The 19,577-nt window shown below is 42.4% G+C and overlaps 2 protein-coding genes across 2 annotated transcripts in view; both read right to left on the bottom strand.

Moving 5' to 3' along the window:
* Positions 1–19,577, bottom strand: part of LOC138964322 (uncharacterized) — a 30,134-nt gene that overhangs the window by 7,113 nt on the left and 3,444 nt on the right. The window contains exons 3-8 of the mRNA XM_070336238.1: positions 17,772–18,001; positions 16,436–16,575; positions 13,200–13,514; positions 12,849–13,026; positions 10,100–10,292; positions 6,227–6,391 (exon numbers count right to left, since the gene is read on the bottom strand). Coding sequence (XP_070192339.1) covers positions 6,227–6,391; positions 10,100–10,292; positions 12,849–13,026; positions 13,200–13,514; positions 16,436–16,575; positions 17,772–18,001 — 1,221 coding nt within the window. The remainder of the gene's footprint in view (positions 1–6,226; positions 6,392–10,099; positions 10,293–12,848; positions 13,027–13,199; positions 13,515–16,435; positions 16,576–17,771; positions 18,002–19,577) is intronic.
* On the bottom strand, positions 874–4,608 carry LOC138964323 (keratin-associated protein 4-5-like). Its single transcript, XM_070336239.1, has 3 exons — positions 4,023–4,608; positions 3,687–3,771; positions 874–1,410 (listed from the first exon to the last, which is right to left on the bottom strand). Exons 1-2 carry the CDS (start codon positions 4,516–4,518, stop codon positions 3,731–3,733), a joined length of 537 nt encoding a protein of 178 aa, XP_070192340.1. The 5' UTR covers positions 4,519–4,608; the 3' UTR covers positions 874–1,410; positions 3,687–3,730.

Here is a 19,577-nt window from a genome sequence, read left to right as displayed (position 1 = left end):
CAGGCACATGCATTCTAGACGGAAAAACAGTCGTAAATAAATAAATAAAGTATTGGATACATAAAGTTAGTTGAGAGAAGAAGAATAGAGCTGGAAAGGGAAGAAGAAGGAGAAGGAAAGAGACAGATCAAGGACCAGCAGGAGAGGGTGATGTGTGGTCATTAACGGACTAGTGAGGGAAGAGGTGTGTTTTGAGTGATGTTTTGAATGATTGCATAGATGTGGAGTGCCTGAGTGAATGCGGGAGTTGGTTCCAGATGGATGGGGCCTGGTAGGAGAAGGTGCGCTGGCCATATGTTTTGGTGCGTGCTGATGGTATCCTAAAAAGGCGGGTGTCTGCGGAGGATCTTAGGGAGCGAGAGGGGGAGTAGACATCAAGAAGGTCAGAAAGATAGCTAGGGGACGATAGATCAAAGTTTCTGAAGCAGAGTGTGGAGATCTTGAACTGAATCCTCTGTTGAACAGGCAGCCAGTGTAGGGTTTGAAGAAGAGGGGTGATGTGGTCATGCTTGGAAGAACGAAAGATGAGGCGGGCGGCATGATTCAGAACACGCTGAAGCTTTTCGATGATGTAGTTGGGAGAGCCAGATAGAATGGAATTGCAATAATCGAGTCGGGATAGGACAAAGGCGCAGAGCAGAGTTTTAGTGGCATCCTCAGTGAGGAGATGACGGATATGTCTTCAGTGCTATTGATCAGATGTTTTACATTACGTAAAAACCGATATTTATTTAATAGGATAGAAAAATAACAGTTCTAGCGAAGGCACTGAAACATCTTCGGTGCAGAAAATAACAAAACTCTCCAAACTGAGATAATCGGCAAACGTTGTATATATATCATGCACATAAAAAGTAGAACTCGAGACAAGCATTCTGATATGCATTACATGGGGGAACATTATACAGTGACTTAGCATGAAACGAAAAACTCTACCAACTGAGCTACCGGGCCCCCATCTGGGAATAGCGCGCGTCCTTTTAAACAATTAACCAATCAGGGTCCAGCATCTAAGACACACTTTCAAGTTTACAATAAACACAGCGATCCTGAAGGCAGAAACAATGGGTCAGGGGGAGATAATTAGATCAGGACTGAAAGAGAAAAACAATTAAATGACCGGACATAACATAACTCTATGAGTGTTGGCAGTTCACCCTGTCACAGTTAGAAAGTATGGGTCGTACAAGACCCACATCTTCTGGACTTTGTAGGGCAAAGAGTGATTCGGTGCAGGTCAATCAAAAAAATGTTTGCCCTTTGAATCTATTCTGCTAATACTGTAGACATTTTCTTGACAATTTCCTCATGGAACACGAAGGTTTTGTCATCCAATCCCAAGAAAACGTAGTGGCTCCTCACACGTTTCATCAACCGGACCTGAACACCTTCCTCTTCCAGCTTGTCGATCTGGAACAAATACAATAAGTACCGACTCATCCCTAAATCCGTTGCAGAGTATTATATGTATTTACTACCATGGAAGTTGATGTTAACCTGTGATTTGTAAAACTGTAAAAACATTTTACAAATTACGTCGAACCTAAAAACCACAAAGTAATACATGCCTTTTCATTTTATAAGTATTATTACTATTAATATTTGTTGTCCAGATCCCAGTCAACCAGGCCAAAATTCCACATGAAAATGGAAGTGTTTGAGTAAATCTGCACATGTTATTATTTTCTATAATTCGATTTCGAAGCGTGATAAGCGCAGATTTGTTTGTCTGTCGGTGTGTCCGTCACAAACATGTGCACGCGAGTTCTCAAAAACATTCTCAACATCGTAATTACCGCCAAGCTGATAGATCCCTGGACTTTCGAGATGACAAGAAAATATCGGGCGCATTTACGTCATTTGTAAAAAAAAAATGTTTTACATATCTCGCGGTGTGCCACGTGATTTGTAAAACAGTGGTTACAAATCACGCGGCGCGCCCCGCGATTTGTAAAATGTTTTACATTTCTACAAATCACGAGTCAACAGTTGAGATCAAATACATGACGTAAAAAGCTCTGTCAACGCACAAGTATGATTTGACAAAAATGTCATCTTTGTGTACACACGGTTTAACAACATAATAAGATGTTGGCGTGTGAAAGCAACTTTCTGTGTTTTGAGTTCATAAAATGTTGAGATAAGTATGCCAGGTTGCACAGTTCTGTAGGTTCCTCTCAGTATTCCACCCCCTTGGTTTTCAGTTGTAAATATCTAAGCTTAGTGATTGAATGTGGAAGCTACGTTGGGTCAAAGGACACATAAGATTTACATCGTGCAAGCAAGGTACGTTGGGTCAAAGGTCACAGAAGATGTGCGTCGTGCAGCGAAGGAAAGAATCGCGATCTTGTTTCCGACTCAGTGCCTCTTTGTTTTTCATTAGACCTGTCATTCTGCTTGCTCGGCTTTGTTAGATGTTTGCATATCTCGTTGCTCTGTTCTTTGCTTTTATTATTATTTCTTATTTGCGCTTCGTTTAGCGATACAGCGTCTTGTGCACGGGTCAAAATGTGTGTGTCAGGGGTCAATTGGTTTGACTTGAACTTGACGTTCCTGTTTCTCTGAACGTCTGTGTATCGAAACACAGATACACGCACTCCATGACCTTGTACGAAGACAAAGCGTATCACTAGGTTTCATTTGTTTGTGATGAATTTATGACCTTTCATGAAGTAGTTTTGTTTTTTGTTTACTTGTGCCAGTTTGCCAGTTCGTTTTTTGGAACTTTGCAAAGTAGTGTCGTCTGTCTAGGTCTGGTGAAACGCCAATGAAAAGAGCCGAAGAATCCCCGAGCGTTTCTATTGGGTTTGCTTTTGATCATCCATGTACAGGGGTCGACACTAACTTATTTGGCCTGGGGCCACACTGGCCCCAGAGATGGAAATTGCTGGGGCGGAAAACAAAAATCTGGGGCCCACTCTCAGTATTCACGAGCGGCAATGCATTGTCACGTTTGTTATTCTTCATTGTACTGAAGCCAGGGAAATTCTTTCAACCATTTGACATTGAAATTACGACAGCGCTTCGCGCTATTGGCTGCATCGGTCTCCTTTTTTCGTTTCTCTCCACCCTGTTCTTCATCTTCATTTCCATGTCTTTTTACACCAGGGATGTGTCGCCACATTTTGCGTTTGGCATTTGAAGGCGATACTTACCTCTCACGCTAAAGAGCGCAATCTGGGAGTTACTTCCCTTGCGGCATTGTCCTTCGACGATTTCAATGTTTTTTTTTCTTGACTGCGGCATTGATCGTAACGCAAACTTCAGTGACGACTTTGACTGGCGATTTTTAGTGATTGGCTCTGGCATTGGAATTTTCGGTTTGTCATTGTCAGTTGGAATTTATCCTGGGGCGGAGTGGGCCCCAAGCTTCGGCAATGTTTGGGGCGGAACACAAAACTCTGGGGCGTTCCGCCCCCCGCCCCCGCTAGTGTCGAACCCTGATGTATAGCCCGCTTCCTGCAACTATGGTAACCGGGGATTTATTGCATCGGGAACATGAGATTTATTTCCCAGGTGTTTGTGAATGAAAACTCGTGAAAATGATGACAGTATCAGTTATTGCGTGCTACACTAAGTAATATGCTATTACAGTACTAGCTATCAATAAATTGAAAAAAGTGATTGCGAAATTATCACACCGTGTAGTGTTGTGCTATGCATTAATGCGCTCAATCAAAACTTACTACTGCAACACAATGCTTTCCCTTGGCTGCAATCCCATTGACAGTCAACAGGTAGGCTCACACGTAGTCTCCAATCTTGAGTTCCCTGTTAAAAAGAAAATCTGTGTCAGAGTGTGTGAACTGACTTTAGTATTTTATTCAAATTTTGAATTCCTCATTCTTTTGTTGAAAAAAGTATTCTTGGTGCATGTGAATGAGAGTGATCAATATAGATTCTGTACGTACGATTTTAAAATAATTATAGTGAAACTAATGTGTGCAATTGCAACCAGTTTTACTTTTAGTCTTATGAAATATTTACATTATTACAATTCATGTTAAAGTCTTTAGGTCTACCTCTTTGCTGGATGGTCTGGCAGCTGTTGAGGCGTCGATGGCTGATCTGGCAGGTGAACGCGCGTAGATGGCTTATCTGGCAGGTGTGCGGGCGTAGCTGGCTGATGTGGCAGGTGTACGGGCGTAGCTGGCTGATCTGGCTGGTGTCCGGGCGTTGTTGGCTGATCTGGCAGGTGTACGGGCGTCGCTGGTTGATCTGGCAGGTGTCCGGGCGTAGCTGGCTGATGTGGCAGATGTCCGGGCTGATGTGGCAGGTGTACGGGCGTCGCTGGTTGATCTGGCAGGTGTCCGGGCGTAGCTGGCTGATTTGGCAGGTGTCCGGGCGTAGCTGACTGATCTGGCAGGTGTACGGGCGCAGCTGGCTGCTGTGGTAGCTGCACAGGCGAAGCGTGTCCGGGGGCCGTTGGCTGGTCTGCCCGTGCTTGTCTCCGTCTTGGAGGTGCAAGTCGCGACACGTTCCAGTCTCCAGCAATTTCAGCATTTTCACAGTCAGCATCTTCTTGGCAGCCCTGGCAAAAACAAGAGCGCTCTCGTGTTGCAACCACGAAAGGTTGGATTCCCTTCACGCAGTGAAGTCTCTGGGTGTTCTTCAGTGGCTATGTCCCTGTCCGCTCTGGCCTGTGCCTGTTCACATCTTCTGCAGGCACATACACAAACCGACGTTTGATGTGGCTGTGCTCATCCGTTCCTGCACGCGGAAGACAATTCATGTGTTGACATCATGACAAATAAACGCAACAGCTTTTAAGCTTAAGAAAAACACCAAAAAGTTAACTAACAGACCCCATTACTTTGACGGCCACGAATTCGGGAATCACAGAACATTACAAATCACGTATTTCCAAGTGCTGAAACGTATTTAATAGAATTCAGTTCCAACCAATGACTTTGGATACAATAGAAGAAACATTTCTTACCTTTGGATTTGTTCCAGCTTCATTGGGACAGCGCAAAAGTCCAAAACAAGAACATCACTGACAAAATCTCACGCCCATAACAGGTTTGATAAGTTTGACGGAACGAACTATGAGGTCACGCTCTCAATTACGTCATATTTTCACACAATATTTGGTGCATCAAAAGTCTATGGGCGCTAATTATGATACAGACAGCAATTTTTCAATACAATTTTCGTCTACTACAGCGTTTGAACACAATCTTCCGCCCATAACGATGTGACACGAAACTCATTTGACTTAACGAGAGTCGTGGTCTGCCGACACTATAATGTTTTTCTTTTTTAAAACACATTATTATGGTAAAGCTTTTCTATTTTTATGCTAAAAATGACTTTTCTTTGTTGTTAATGATATTTTGCAAGAATGCGACCTGCCTCAAGTTTGCCCATAACGTGTGACACCAAAGTTATTAGCGGAAGACAAATCTTCCGAGTGCAATGACGTCTTAAAAGTCAGTTTACTGCAGCATTTTATCCCTCAGGCACATAAAAGAACAATAAGACTGTAGTATGCAGGCCTCCATTGCTTTCTTCTGTCATTGATGAAAGTACTGGCCTGGGTTTAAAAAGTGTACTGTCGCTGTGCAACAAATCAGTCGCCATTTTCTGCCGTGTTTTGTGAATAAAATGTGTTTAAAATCCACACACACAAAACAATGTTGTTGGTTCCTTTCATTTCGTTTTTGTTCATTTCAAACTAAGCAGTGTGGTATGCTTTGTTTCCTTTTAATTCAAATGGATGGCTTTAAAATGAGCATTTTAATCTGGTGGTGTCAATTTCACCCATGATCTGAGCCGTTCACACATATGTGTGTGTTACAATTGCATAAAAACTACCGAACATATATTCATTAATATTCCATGTGACCTCAGTCAGATTTTATCGCCCAGACGTGTGTTTTCCATTATTTACATAACTGTGTATTGGTTACGTCATGTCCGGTTTTCCCATACGGTAAGCCGTACGAAGGCTACATCATATTTCAATGGAATTGGTTGACATTTTGTTCAAGCAATGTTTCACCAGTTTCAGACTATTGGACAGCGTTGCATCTCTAACAAAATAAAACGGTTAGTCAGTTTGTTCAGTTCACTTTTTTTAAATCTAAATTAAAACTGACATTTCAATTAGTTTTTTTTTTTAATGATCGCATTGAAATCTTCATCATTTGTTTTGTATTAGTTTCAGGCCGACAGATTGACTGAATGTGTTGATACCGCTTGACGCGACTTTATGCATGGCTACCTTTCAAGAAGGGCTGACAGAGGTGCAGACGGTCACACGGCAGACACATCTCAGGGTTGACCTGTCCACATTGGCACGCGCCGCTCGCGCAGCACGCACAATCAGTGCGCGTGTTGTTGTGGGAACACACGCAAGAACCGGCCTGTGTCCAGTTCAAACGCTGACCTGTTTGTCATTGAAGAGGAAAAATAGACAAACTTTAAGGCCAGCTTGTGTCATGTTCAAATGATGATCTGTGTGACATGAAGATTAACAATAGCAGGCTTTGGTAGTCAAACTTTAAGGCCAGCTTGTGTCAGGTTCAAATGATGATCTGTTTGACATGAAGAAAAACAATAGCAGGCTTTGGTAGTCAAACTTTAAGGCCAGCTTGTGTCAGGTTCAAATGATGATCTGTTTGACATGAAGAAAAACAATAGCAGGCTTTGGTAGACAAACTTTAAGGCCAGCTTGTGACAGGTTCAAATAATGATCTGTTTGACATGAAGAAAAACAACAGCAGGCTTTGGTAGACAAACTTTAAGGCCAGCTTGTGACAGGTTAAAATAATGATCTCTTTGACATGAAGAAAAACAATAGCAGGCTTTGGTAGACAAACTTCAAGGCCAGCTTGTGTCAAGTTCAAATAATGATCTGTTTGACATGAAGAAAAACAATAGCAGGCTTTGGTAGACAAACTTTAAGGCCAGCTTGTGACAGGTTCAAATAATGATCTCTTTGACATGAAGAAAAACAATAGCAGGCTTTGGTAGTCAAACTTTAAGGCCAGCTTGTGACAGGTTCAAATGATGATCTGTTTGACACGAAGAAAAACAATAGCAGGCTTTGGTAGACAAACTTTAAGGCCAGTTTGTGACAGGTTCAAATGATGATCTGTGTACAATAAGAACAAGAAGGGCAAAGCCATCATGACTCACGTTTGTAAGGTATACACTGATGTTAAAGCCAATTTGAGGGGCCAACGGAATTGTTTTTTTAATTAATAAAAAAAAAATCAAAGCTACTTTTATATAGTGCTTAGGAAGAAACGTTGTTCTGGACGATTAGTACTATCTTCTATTTAAAGGTGGTCGTCTACATTTGTGCTTTTTTCAATAATCCCACGGTTAAATATCCCTAAAAAGTTATGTCAGATAATGAATGAACCATGGGGGAGGGGGGGGTGGGTGGGGGGAGTTATAGGAAAAATTTATTTGTAAAAAACGTTTTTAATTTTGGCAAGTGATACATGGGTCGTTTTAAAAAAATGTCGCGAAAGCTGTCCCCGGACTTTGGCTCTGCACAGTCGTCGCGTCTTAAAACAAACTATAGACAACATTTTGTATCATTGTGTTCGTTGTCCAAGGGTCATTAACTTCCTGTATCAAACATACAACTTTCTGTTAATATGGTTTGTAGAGCGTGAGTTATCTGACCCAAGGGTGCCGAAAAACGAGTGTCTCACGGTCGCCAACCAGTCTTTCAGATCTATTTTTTCTGTTTTTCAGTATCGGATAATCATGAAATTTGGTCACATTATAGTCTTTATTGGTTTCTTTTTGCTAAAGTTAAAATTTTCATTAAAACTTGGCCTTAGGGGTGCATAATACGAAAAAAACATTTGTCCCACAAAAAATGTCCTTGCTGTTACGACTGAAGAAAATTGATAACACTACAAAAATGTGGATCACCAAACTCAGATCTAATTAGATCTAAAGAAAGACAATTCTTTCATCAATTGATTAACTACAGATATACAGTTGCAGACGACATGAAAAACATCAAAATATTGCTGCCTTTCAACTAAGGTGAGATGTCCCTCAAAATGTTGTCCTTGCTGTTACGGTACTTTCAAATTGAAAGAGTTCGATTCAAACTCTGAAAATCTCACAGTTTGTAGAGATTTTGATCCAGATCAAGAATCACACAAGTGTAGTTCAAAGCGACGTCGCTTTGGAAATTGCGACACAAAAAACACCCAAAATGTCCTTGCTGTTACGGTCCTTGCTGTTACGATTCTGGGGCCAGTTTCCACTGTGCGCACTGAACACGTACTTGTGTATAGGTCATGTCTTAAACTGCATATTTCAGTGGCACATCCTTGGATTTTCCAGACTGAATTGGGTTACTTTGTAATTTGAATTCTGACTTGTGTAAACGCCACTTACAGGGAAACCCACAGTGCGCTTGCGGCTACCTGAACGAAACAGCTGACCATTATTTGACACACTGTCCTTTGTACGTAGATGCTCGCCTGTCTACGATAAACGCACTTCCTGTAAATTACAGACATGTTGAAATATTGTTAAATGGTAGCGAAAACCTTTCTCTCTGCACCAACAAGCTTATTTTTGAAAGTGTGCAATCGTTTATCCATGAATCTGGTCGTTTTTGTTGATTTGACTCAGTACCCATTTTCATGCCAACAACCCTTATTTTATATGCATTTTTCAAATATATATCTAGCGAGCTACTGCTTATTTGCCACAGGATTATGGTTTGTAATATACTATGTATATTCTTTTTTGTATGCGCTAACCACCTTCATCTTTTATATGTACCTACCGTTCTTTCCTCCCACATCCACCCTCCCCCCTCTTCCTCCCGCTAGCTTATTCTTATTCTTTCTGATTTGCTTTAACTATATGCTTTTCATCTAGATAGTTCCACAATTTTTTAGTAATGCTTGTCCGACATCATATTTGTGTTATTTTACTACTACGTAGGGCGCGTAATATAAGCGTTCGCTTGAGTTCGTGTCCCTATTGTTTATCGTTGTATTATTGTATCATGTTTGATTTAATAAAACATTGTTTAAACCAATTGGGTTACACAGTGGGTACTTTTTACATTTAGTCAAGTTTTGACTAAATGTTTTAACATAGAGGGGGAATCGAGACGAGGGTCGTGGTGTGTGTGTGTGTGTGTGTGTGTGTGTGTGTGTGTGTGTGTGTGTGTGTGTGTGTGTGTGTGTGTTTGTGTGTGTGTGTGTGTGTGTGTGTGTGTGTGTGTGTGTGTGTGTGTGTGTGTGTGTGTGTGTGTGTGTGTGTGTGTGTGTATCTGACTGACTGACTATTAGGGTTTAGCTTGCGTAAACCACACACCAGATTTCGTGCGTTATTTGATTTCAGCCACTGAGCCATCGTGGACCCGTGTCACACTCTTTCCCTTTTTTCACAATTTCGTCGTCAGTTTGTGATTTTAATGCGACTTGTATCTGAAATAGCACGTTATTGTGTACCTTTGAATCTAAAATGCAACAAACGACTGCGAGTCACACGAACTTATTGGCGGCGGTTTGCTTCAAAGAAGCACGCGCTATGCAGATAATTTGTCTGCTTGGAAAACACTACCTTGCGTGAGCTGTTTCCGGGCTCCATTTTTTTCAAACTTTCAAAACTTCGAATTGTTCTGATCTTGTCTTGATGAAAAGAGAATTATGATTTAAGAATGTTTGTGTAACAAGTTGTCAATTTATTTTTTAGATTTCAAAAGTTAGTTCTAGCGCCAAAACGAGGCGTCCGATTTGTCTCATTGTAAATCCGTTCTGACTGCACGAGATAAATTCTTTGAAAACGCTTGCTCTTTACGGAGGGCACCTAGGATGTTCTCAAACGGTGAGTGTTTAACGAAAGGGTGTTTGTACTGTGTGTAAAAGCCTGACAGTGTCTGTGACCAGAAACTGATGGTATACGTGAAGCTGAATGTGCCTTTAAACAAAATTAACAAATATTTAATTTCAACAACAAAATCAGAATATCAAAGTTGCCTCTCGCCGGTATTCGCTTTTTGGAGTGTTTTCTATATCCAGGACAGACCAACGGCAATATTCGACTCGAATCAGCAAACTAATTTAGAGCCATCGTGTACAGTAGTTACGCAAAGCACACTTACTGCATCTGGTGTGCAGTTGTAGGGACACGAAGTCGATAGCGGTGAACATTCCAGTGGTGTTCCCCCAACGGTCAGCGAAGATGGCGTCAGCAGTAATGACGTGGTACTTGGCAAACCGTGTCCTTGGGTCTGAGAGGTCAATGTCAAGAGAAAGGGTCACGGTCGTTGGGTCGCTGAAGGTCATCCGTTCAATCTGTCCAAACAGAACTAGTACAGTGTGTCAATCCAGTTCCAATTAAGTAGATGTGCAACGCCAAGGCACTGCATACCCCAGCGAAAGACAAACCTCTCTCTCTCTTTCTCTGTCTCTCTCTGTCTGTCTGTCTGTCTGTCTCTCTCTCTCAAACACACACACACACACACGAACACACACACACTCACACACATACCCCAAGTTACACACGTACACACATACACACTCACTCACACGCACTCGCTCACACACACTTCATACACACAAAACACACCACCATACGCACATATAGACAGACGGACATATACACACCTTTACAAACACACACCCACCCACCCACTCTCTCTCTCTCTCTCTCTTTCTCTCTTATACAAACAGACACCCCCCCACACATACACACACACACACACACATGTACATACGCACGCATGTACGCACGCACACACCCACAGACACACACACACACACACACCGTGCACACACACACACACACATTGACTCACACAAATCTTATACACACAAAACACACACTTATACGCACATAGACCGGCACGGTTGGCCTTGTGGTAAGGCGTCCGCCCCGTGATCGGGAGGTCGTGGGTTCGAACCCCGGCCGGGTCATACCTAAGACTTTAAAATTGGCAATCTAGTGGCTGCTCCGCCTGGCGTCTGGCATTATGGGGTTAGTGGACTGGTTGGTCCGGTGTCAGAATAATGTGACTGGGTGAGACATGAAGCCTGTGCTGCGACTTCTGTCTTGTGTGTGGCGCACGTTATATGTCAAAGCAGCACCGCCCTGATATGGCCCTTCGTGGTCGGCTGGGCGTTAAGCAAACAATCAAACACATACGCACATAGACAGTCGGACACACACACACCTTTACAAACAAACACATATACACACTCATACACACACAAACTCATGCACACACACATTCAAACACACACACACACACACTCTCTCTCTCTCTCAAACACACACACACACACCCACGCACACAAGTCACACACAGTGACACACACATACTCACACTCACTCATGATCACACGCACTCACTCACTCTCTCACAAAAAACTTCATACACACACCCATACGAACATAATTATGGACAGACGGACATACCCACCTTTACAAACAAACACACATACACGCACACACATACACTTATGCCCACACACACACTTACACACACACGAGTACAGACTCATGCACGCGTGCGCACACACACACACACACACTACACACACACACACACCACACACATACGAGTACAGACTCATGCACGCGTGCGCGCACACACACACACACACACACACACACAAATACACACACACACACAAACACACACACACACAAACAGTAACACTAACACATGTGCACAAAATGAACACAAACACACACACTGCGCGAGAGAGAAAGACTACAGGGAGGCATGACGTCATGATGCATTAATTGACGTCAAAGACTTTCGACCGTGACGTATTCTTCTTACGCGAGCTTTATCCATAGACTTGGAAACTACGGGATTTCTACCCGTCCAAAACGGCCTTGGGTGGCGTTTGCTGAAAAAATGGGGGCGACTATTGCACCCACCGTATTTTTGTTAGTATGGTCCCAATTTTTGGTGAACTTCCATCTCCAACTGTAGCACGTAGCCGGGCACAAAGAATCCTTCTTTATCATGTATTATTCGGTGTGCACATTAATTTTCTCAAATCGATTACAGTATAGCGTTCACGGGATACCTCCAGCTTCGCTGGGATAATGGCACAGTTTTCCCCCTTTTTCTGCATCCTTTCTTGCTCTTCTTCTTCCTTTTCTTCCTCCTTTTCTTCCTCTTCTTCTTCTTCTTCTTCTTCTTCTTCTTCTTCTTCTTCTTCTTCTTCTTCTTCTTCTTCTTCTTCTTCTTCTTCTTCTTCTTCTTCTTCTTCTTCTTCGTCTAAATAAACATCTGTTGTCGCTAGAATGGTTGTTAAAACCTTCTTCTTCTTCTTCTTCTTCTTCTTCTTCTTCTTCTTCTTCTTCTTCCTCTTCTTCCTCTTCTTCGTCTAAATAAACATCTGTTGTCGCTAGAATGGTTGTTAAAACCAACAACCGGTGCTTTTTAACAATGTATTACTATTTTTATATACACTGATTTTTTCGAATGTAGTGTATGTCAATGGGCATGGCATTCACAGCTTTGTTGCGTCAGTGCAATCAACTCTATAATTCTTAACTCATGTCAAATGAACTTACATTTTTCATTTAAGCAATGTATTGTATGTAAATTGATGTTCTTACTTTCATTTTATTATAATCATGTAGCAGTAGTTTTCTTTACTTGCTTATTCTTTAGCAATTTTAGACTAGTCCCTCTTCAGGGCGAGGGCCAGATGTAAAAAAGCAGATCACTGCTTACTCTATTACCCTCGTTAAATAAAGAATTGTTCTTGTTCTTGTTCTTGTTCTTGTTCTTGTTCTTGTTCTTCTTCTTCTTCTTTCTTCTCCTTCTTCTTCTCAGTTCTTCTTCTTCTTCTGCAATTAAGGACTAAACGAAAGATAAAGACTCTTACTTCGATATATACGACGTTGGCCGTTTGGGCAACAGAGAGCGAGTTCTGACGCAATTCGCTGCTGGTGTGACGCAACAGTGTCGTTGCCTCAGTGAGGTAGACACGGGCGGTAACATTGTAAGCAGTAGCGGTTGACGTCGTGTCGTGAAACAGTTCGACATCTATAATGGCCCGAGTTCTGAAAAAAAAATAAATAAGTGATTTGTTTCTTTCTTTTTTGTTTAAGTTAAAGGATATTCTTATTTCCATTTAAAGCGTGAAACAGACATAATGTGGTAGTGAATATTGAACTCGCTCACAAGAAGCTAGGAATGTGCAAATAAGTAAGCCAAGCATTCGTCATGGACTCACTCTCCGTCGTAGGCGCAAGAGGCTTTCTGGCTGAGGGTGAGGTTCAGCTCGGGTCTCTTCAGCTCCAGGGGCGGGGCTTGCAAGGTGGCGGCCACCGAGCTCACCCAGATCAAACTAGCCCCGCCCCTTCCACTGACGTCATCGCCCTGTCCTAACGTCATCGCCACGCTGACGTTGACGACGTCACCGTCACTCAGCTGGCTGTAGTCCTCAGCTCTGACGGAGAACTTCATGCCCAGGTCGCCATTACTGAAGTTGACGGCGTTCAGTTGCAGCGGAGCCAGGCTGATCTGGCTGATGTCGTTCTGGAAAGACCTGTGGAAAGTGGATTTTTTTGTTTGTTAACAAGATGTGTAGAGAAAGGGTCGGGCTTATCTGTTGTAGCCAAGTGGCGTACCCAGTCTTTTTGTGTAATTATCTCCTGCCCGACCCAGTTGCCTCCCCTGTCTATTATCTTCCCCTGACCCAAGTTGTGTCTCCCGCTAGGATTATTGTGTGTTTACTATCGTAGGGTAGACTCTTGACCGGATTCCTTTCTAACCTCTTATCTCAGATTTAGGTGGTCGTTATGTAATGTGCCGCCAGCCTGTCTGGGTATCGTTGGACTCGGTGTTTTGTCAAGTGGGTGTCATTTCTTTTGACAGGGTACATCATAGAAGATGCCAGGTGGCTTGGAGGTTTTAGTCTCTTACCCCCCCCCCCCTTCTTTGTAACTGGTTGTAATCTAATGAGCCTTATCCGGTGTGCGTAATATTTCCGGTGCGTGACACCGACACGGCTCTCTGCCTCTTTAACGATCCCTTTCATTTGGCAGGCAATCTTAAGACGACACCCCCCGTTGTCTGACACCGGGTAGCCTTCCTATTGGCTTATCGCCACAGGGAATCGGAAGTGACCAGCCTTTAAAAGACTGAGCATTTAGGCTAGAGGGGAGAACGCGATTTGTGACACTGCGAGCTGTGTGTTGCTCCGATTGTGTCGGTTGACGTGAACGGTCGAAGTGCTGACCAAATTTGTCGCGAAGTTGTAATCGGTTGACTTGTGGTTGTAACTGAATTCCGAAACCTGTGCTCTTGTGTTTCGCGACTATCGTCAGCAGCAGGTTTTGTGTTCCTTTTACGTGTGCTCACTGAGGAGAATCTACACTGCTTTCTGGTGTCTACTTTCTGGTGTCTACTTTCTGGTGTACGTTAATTAAAAGTCACGTTATCGCAACCTCTGTCTTGGCGTCTCATTTATGCTTCCTGGCCTTTTCCCCCTTCCACTCCACCCTATCACACTGTCAATCTACGAATTTGAGTTTTCTCTTTCCCCCAGCGAACACGGAAAGGGTTGAGGACGGGAATACAGCCATTCGGAGGCGTAAGGCTGATCTGGCCGATGTCGTTTTGGAAAGACCTGTGGAAAGTGTTTTTTGTTTTTTTGTCAACAAGATGTGTAGAGAAAGGTTCGGGCTTCTCTGTCAATCTACGAATTTGTGTGTTTTCTCTTTCCCCCATAGAACAGGGAAAGGGTTGAGGACGGGACAACAGCCAGTCGGAGGCGTAAGGCTTAAATGGCCGATGTCGTTCTGGATAGACCTGTGGAAAGTGGGAGTGTTTTGTCAACAAGATGTGCAGAGAAAGGTTCGGGCTTCTCTGTCAATCTACGAATTTGTGCTTTCTCTTTCCCCCAGCGAACACGGAAAGGGTTGAGGACGGGAATACAGCCATTCGGAGGCGTAAGGCTTAACTGGCCGATGTCGTACTGGAAAGGCCTGTTGAAAATAGGTGTATTTTTATCAATGAGATATGTAGATAGATCCCGCAGTGGGGCACTGCGGTTATGAAATTAAAAGCCCCTCCTGTTTTTGGAACCGCAGGAGCTTTCTAGTTTGCTGTTAGGTAGATTTTTGGTTCCTCTTTCCTGTCATGCTCTCTTTTTCTTCATGAATTCTTTTCTTTTTTCTGCCTTCTTGCTCATTCACCTGTATTTTTTCCAAAAATCTCTTCTCTTGCCGCTTGTCTCGCGATTCATGTATAGTTTAATCTGTTAGTGTTCTGATGTAAGTCCAGCAGTAGATAGGTTAAGCCTATTTTAACATACTGGAAACTGGTAATCTTCCAGTAGGTATTAATTTAGTTTTACTAAAGCCTGCTGGGACACAAGTAATGGGTTAGTGCATTTGTAAACAGGAATCGCTTGACAAGTGGCCCCCTTCATCCCCCCCTTCCTCGTCCTGATATGGCTCTGCGTAATCGGCTGGACGTTAAGCAACAAATAAACAAACAAACAAACAAACAAAATGTAGATAGAGGTTCTTTTGAATGCGTATCTGTCGTTCTACGAGTTTGTATGTTTGTATCTTTCCCCAATAGAACAGGGAAAGGGTAGAGGATGGGAATACAGCCAGTCGGAGTCGTAAGGCTGAACTGGCCGGTGTCGTTCTGGAAAGACCTGTGGAAAGTGGGGGTTGTTGTTGTTTTTTGTGAATAAGAGTTGTAGCGAGAGAGGGGTTCTTCTTTATGCTTCTCTGTTGTTCTACGATTTTGTGTGTTTTCCCTTTCCCCTGGGAATAGGATTGAGGGCGCGAATACAGCCATTCGGAGCGATGTCTTTCTGGAAAGACCTGTGAAAAGTGTGGGGTTTTGTTGTCAATAAGATGTGAAGATAGAGGTTCTTCTGTCGTCCTACGCGTCTGTGTGTCTGCCCATTGTCCGCGTGAACTGGGGAAAGGTTCACGATGGCTATACAGTCAAACCTTCCACAGCGTCCAACTCTTACAAACGACCACTTGCCCATTACGACCACCCATAAGGTTCCCGACTAAGATCTTTCCTGTAAGTTTTACATTTTCCGGAACGACCATTCGTCAGTAAAAACCACTTTTTGTTGGTCCCTACGGGGATAATCAAAGATAGGTTCGGCTCTATGTCCCTTCGGAGATGTCAGTGCACATATATTATATTCATTCGGTTCACAATTTTGCCGCTGGGGACGCTGTTGGTATCTAGTAAAACACTTGCCTTCTTTGACGACTGGCCTTTGTTTGAAAACGTACAATCATACTACAGGCAGAGGACAGTGATGTCGGAAAAAGGAACCGGCATACTGTTATCTCAAAAGCTGAGTCTCCAAAAGTGTGTACGTGAAATCCGTTTTATTCGCAAATATAACTGATTTCTTTCTTTCTCGCAAAACCGCCCGAGGGCTCAAAAGGAAAGACCGAAAACAAGAAATTGATCTGAAAAACTTACCCAAATGTGGACATTTTGTACAGCGATGCGTCCTTCGCCTTATTCGTAGACGCGTCCGTGAAGCCATTCACGTGATCTATAGATAAACTCTGAATCGTCAGAATCACCTCACGTGACGACTCCTCTGATGGTGTCCGTACCTTGAGAAAATCAGACGTTTATGGTAAATGTACTCTTTACGAGTTCCCTCTGATATGCTGACTGTTAGCAAAGAATAACAAACATGTGAAGAAAATGGATATCAAGAAAAGCCGGCAGGTCGTATTATTTTCGAGACGATTTTATTAACGGTTAATTTCGACTAAAAATGATATCCACAGCTATTCAGAGAGTACAGTGCAGCCGTTTTGGCTTTGCTTGTTTCAAAGAATCTGCTTTTCCGTACTTCTAATACGATAAAAGTGTATTGTTAAAGAACAATTAAGTGTTCTTCCTCAGGAGAATTCACCTCAATACTTTTAATTCAAAATTGTATTTTGTCTGGGATTTACCAGACCGCTCCCTGCCTGACCGCTATAATATTAAGCAAGTCGCCTAGCAAAACCCCAGGGCAGTCATAGTTGCTATTTGGCGAGTAGTATGGAGAAAAAAAACATGTCTGGAATACAGTTGAGGCAACTCTGGATCTGGATTTGGATTTGGTGAGTATAATGGGGGAAAAAAACATGTCAGGAATACAGTTGAGGCAACTCTGGATCTGGATTTGGATTTGGCTAGTATAATGGAGAAAAAAACATGTCAGGAATACAGTTGAAGCAACCCTGGGTCTGGATTTGGATTTGGCTAGTATAATGGAGAAAAAAACATGTCAGGAATACAGTTGAAGCAACTCTGGGTCTGGATTTGGATTTGGCTAGTATAATGGAGAAAAAAAACATGTCAGGAATACAGTTGAAGCAACCCTGGATATGGATTTGGATTTGGCGAGTATAATGGAGAGAAAAAACATGTCAGGAATACAGTTGAAGCAACCCTGGATCTGGATTTGGATTTGGCGAGTATAATGGAGAGAAAAAACATGTCAGGAATACAGTTGAAGCAACCCTGGATCTGGATTTGGATTTGGCGAGTATAATGGAGAAAAAACCATGTCAGGAATACAGTTAAGGCAACTCTGGATCTGGATTTGGATTTGGCGAGTATGATGGGGAAAAAAGCATGTCGGGAATACGGGGACAGTTAAGGCAACTCTAGATCTGGATTTGGATGCAGATCCAGAGTTGCCTCAATTGTATTCCTAACATGTTATTTCCATTATACTCGCTAAAAAGCAACTCTCTGCTCAAGGGTCAACAAATACTCCAAAAAATGCAAAACATCCAAACAAAATACTGACCTCTATGGCCGAAGCTCCCAATGAGTCCGGATTGGTGATCAAGACGTTGACCACGCCCTGAAACTGCTGCATCATGGGAACGGGGAGAGGCGTTTCGCTGGTGACCCAGATTTTGGGCGGCGGGAGGTAAAAGTAAGGGCTGTTGATGGACGTGAAGCACGTGCTGTTGTCTGATTGGGTCACGGTGACCTCTAGCATACTCTGTACAAGATCTCCAGCATCCGCGTTGTCTGAAAGAGAATGACACTCACTTTGTTGTTTAACTCTAAAAGAAGATTCTTCAAAGCCTTAATAATATACAATACCGATACATTCACAGCCTGGTGGTGACCTTAAAAGTAACGTTCCCCTCCTAATATTATGACTAAGCGCCGAGACAAACTTCATTCTCGAAACACTTTATCGTGATTTCGTTTGGAGACGAATACGTCAGAGATGACAAAAAGTAACCGCGACGTCCTTATTCGCCTTGTGACGTCTCCTTGAACTTTCTCCCTGTTGACGTCAGAGATTAAAAGAAGAGAGACGTTTTGGTTTGTTTGGTCCGTGTCGTTTACAGTGTTCTAGATGATCGAACGTGTAGCAAAGACATGTACGCGTACGTGTAGATATTGCGTCACCCGTGACTCACTTTTTTCTCCAATGTTCCAAATGCATACGTTGTTTCGCTACCACCAAGACTGCAGATCTTGGCAAACGCGTGACGTAAAAACAAGATTTGATGACGTTACCCGTACACGTTCCCGTACACGCCCTCAAAAGGGCAACATCTACATATGAACAGCTCAGATCATGGGTCAATGAAGTGTTGCACAGACGTCAAAAACAAAGTACAAGATATTGCACTGTAAGTGGTACCACACTGTTGCTTAGTGTCTGTAGGAAGCTACACGGTGAAAATAGAAAAAAGAAAAACACGATTCTTGACTTTGATGGGCTTTTTCTGCTCGTAAACACACATTCTTCTGCTCATCACAGCATGCCCCATTATTGAGTTTAAAACACCAATTAAATTTGTTTTGAATAAAACTCACAATTTTACAATAAGAATTTAGAGACCTGAATCAATTAGGTATATCATACTTAGTTTGACTTTTGCAAAACTAAGTAATTACACATTTAATTGAATCAGTCAGACAGACGGAGACATAGAGAGACAGACAGAGGGCAAACAGAAATCTGAGAAAGAAACCCCTTTAAAAATGTTACCATGTTTGAAATGAAACATCGCAAGGTGAAGCCATAATTCATCACCTTTCAGTATGACGTCATGAGCGTGTTCCACACTTGAAATGACGTGTTTTTATCATGTTGTCAGCTGCACGGAGCTTGGAAGTATAATTTCCATTCAACGATCCGAGTTTGTTAAGTTTTAGCCTATTTTCAACGTCAAACACCATGAAACTATATATATTTGGAATCAGAAAATGGTAAGGAATAGATAGAAGTTGTTTTTAAGTGTCTTTTTTCATAAATAAAGATAGTGGTTATTTATCGGTTTTCTTCATTTTTAAGCATAATTATCAATACAAAACAACAAAACTATATAGTTTTAGATACAGGACGCAATAGGGAATACACCAATATACATTTTTTGTTTCAAATATTAGTTTTTAAAAATTTGAAAAAATGACATATTTCGAACAAACATTTCAATAACAAAACTTTAAGTGACCAAACTGAAATGCAATCCCATAATCCGGCCTAGATCTGAGATTGTGTGGTAAGAAATTCGATCAAATTGATGAAAAACTGTAACTGTGAAAGTGCTGCCTCGACCTTTTGGCAAACGGTAAAATATGACGT

Source organism: Littorina saxatilis, linkage group LG4 (assembly GCF_037325665.1).
Source record: "Littorina saxatilis isolate snail1 linkage group LG4, US_GU_Lsax_2.0, whole genome shotgun sequence".
Taxonomy (NCBI): Eukaryota; Metazoa; Mollusca; class Gastropoda; order Littorinimorpha; family Littorinidae; genus Littorina; species Littorina saxatilis.
This window is presented reverse-complemented; position numbering and strand designations above follow the sequence as displayed.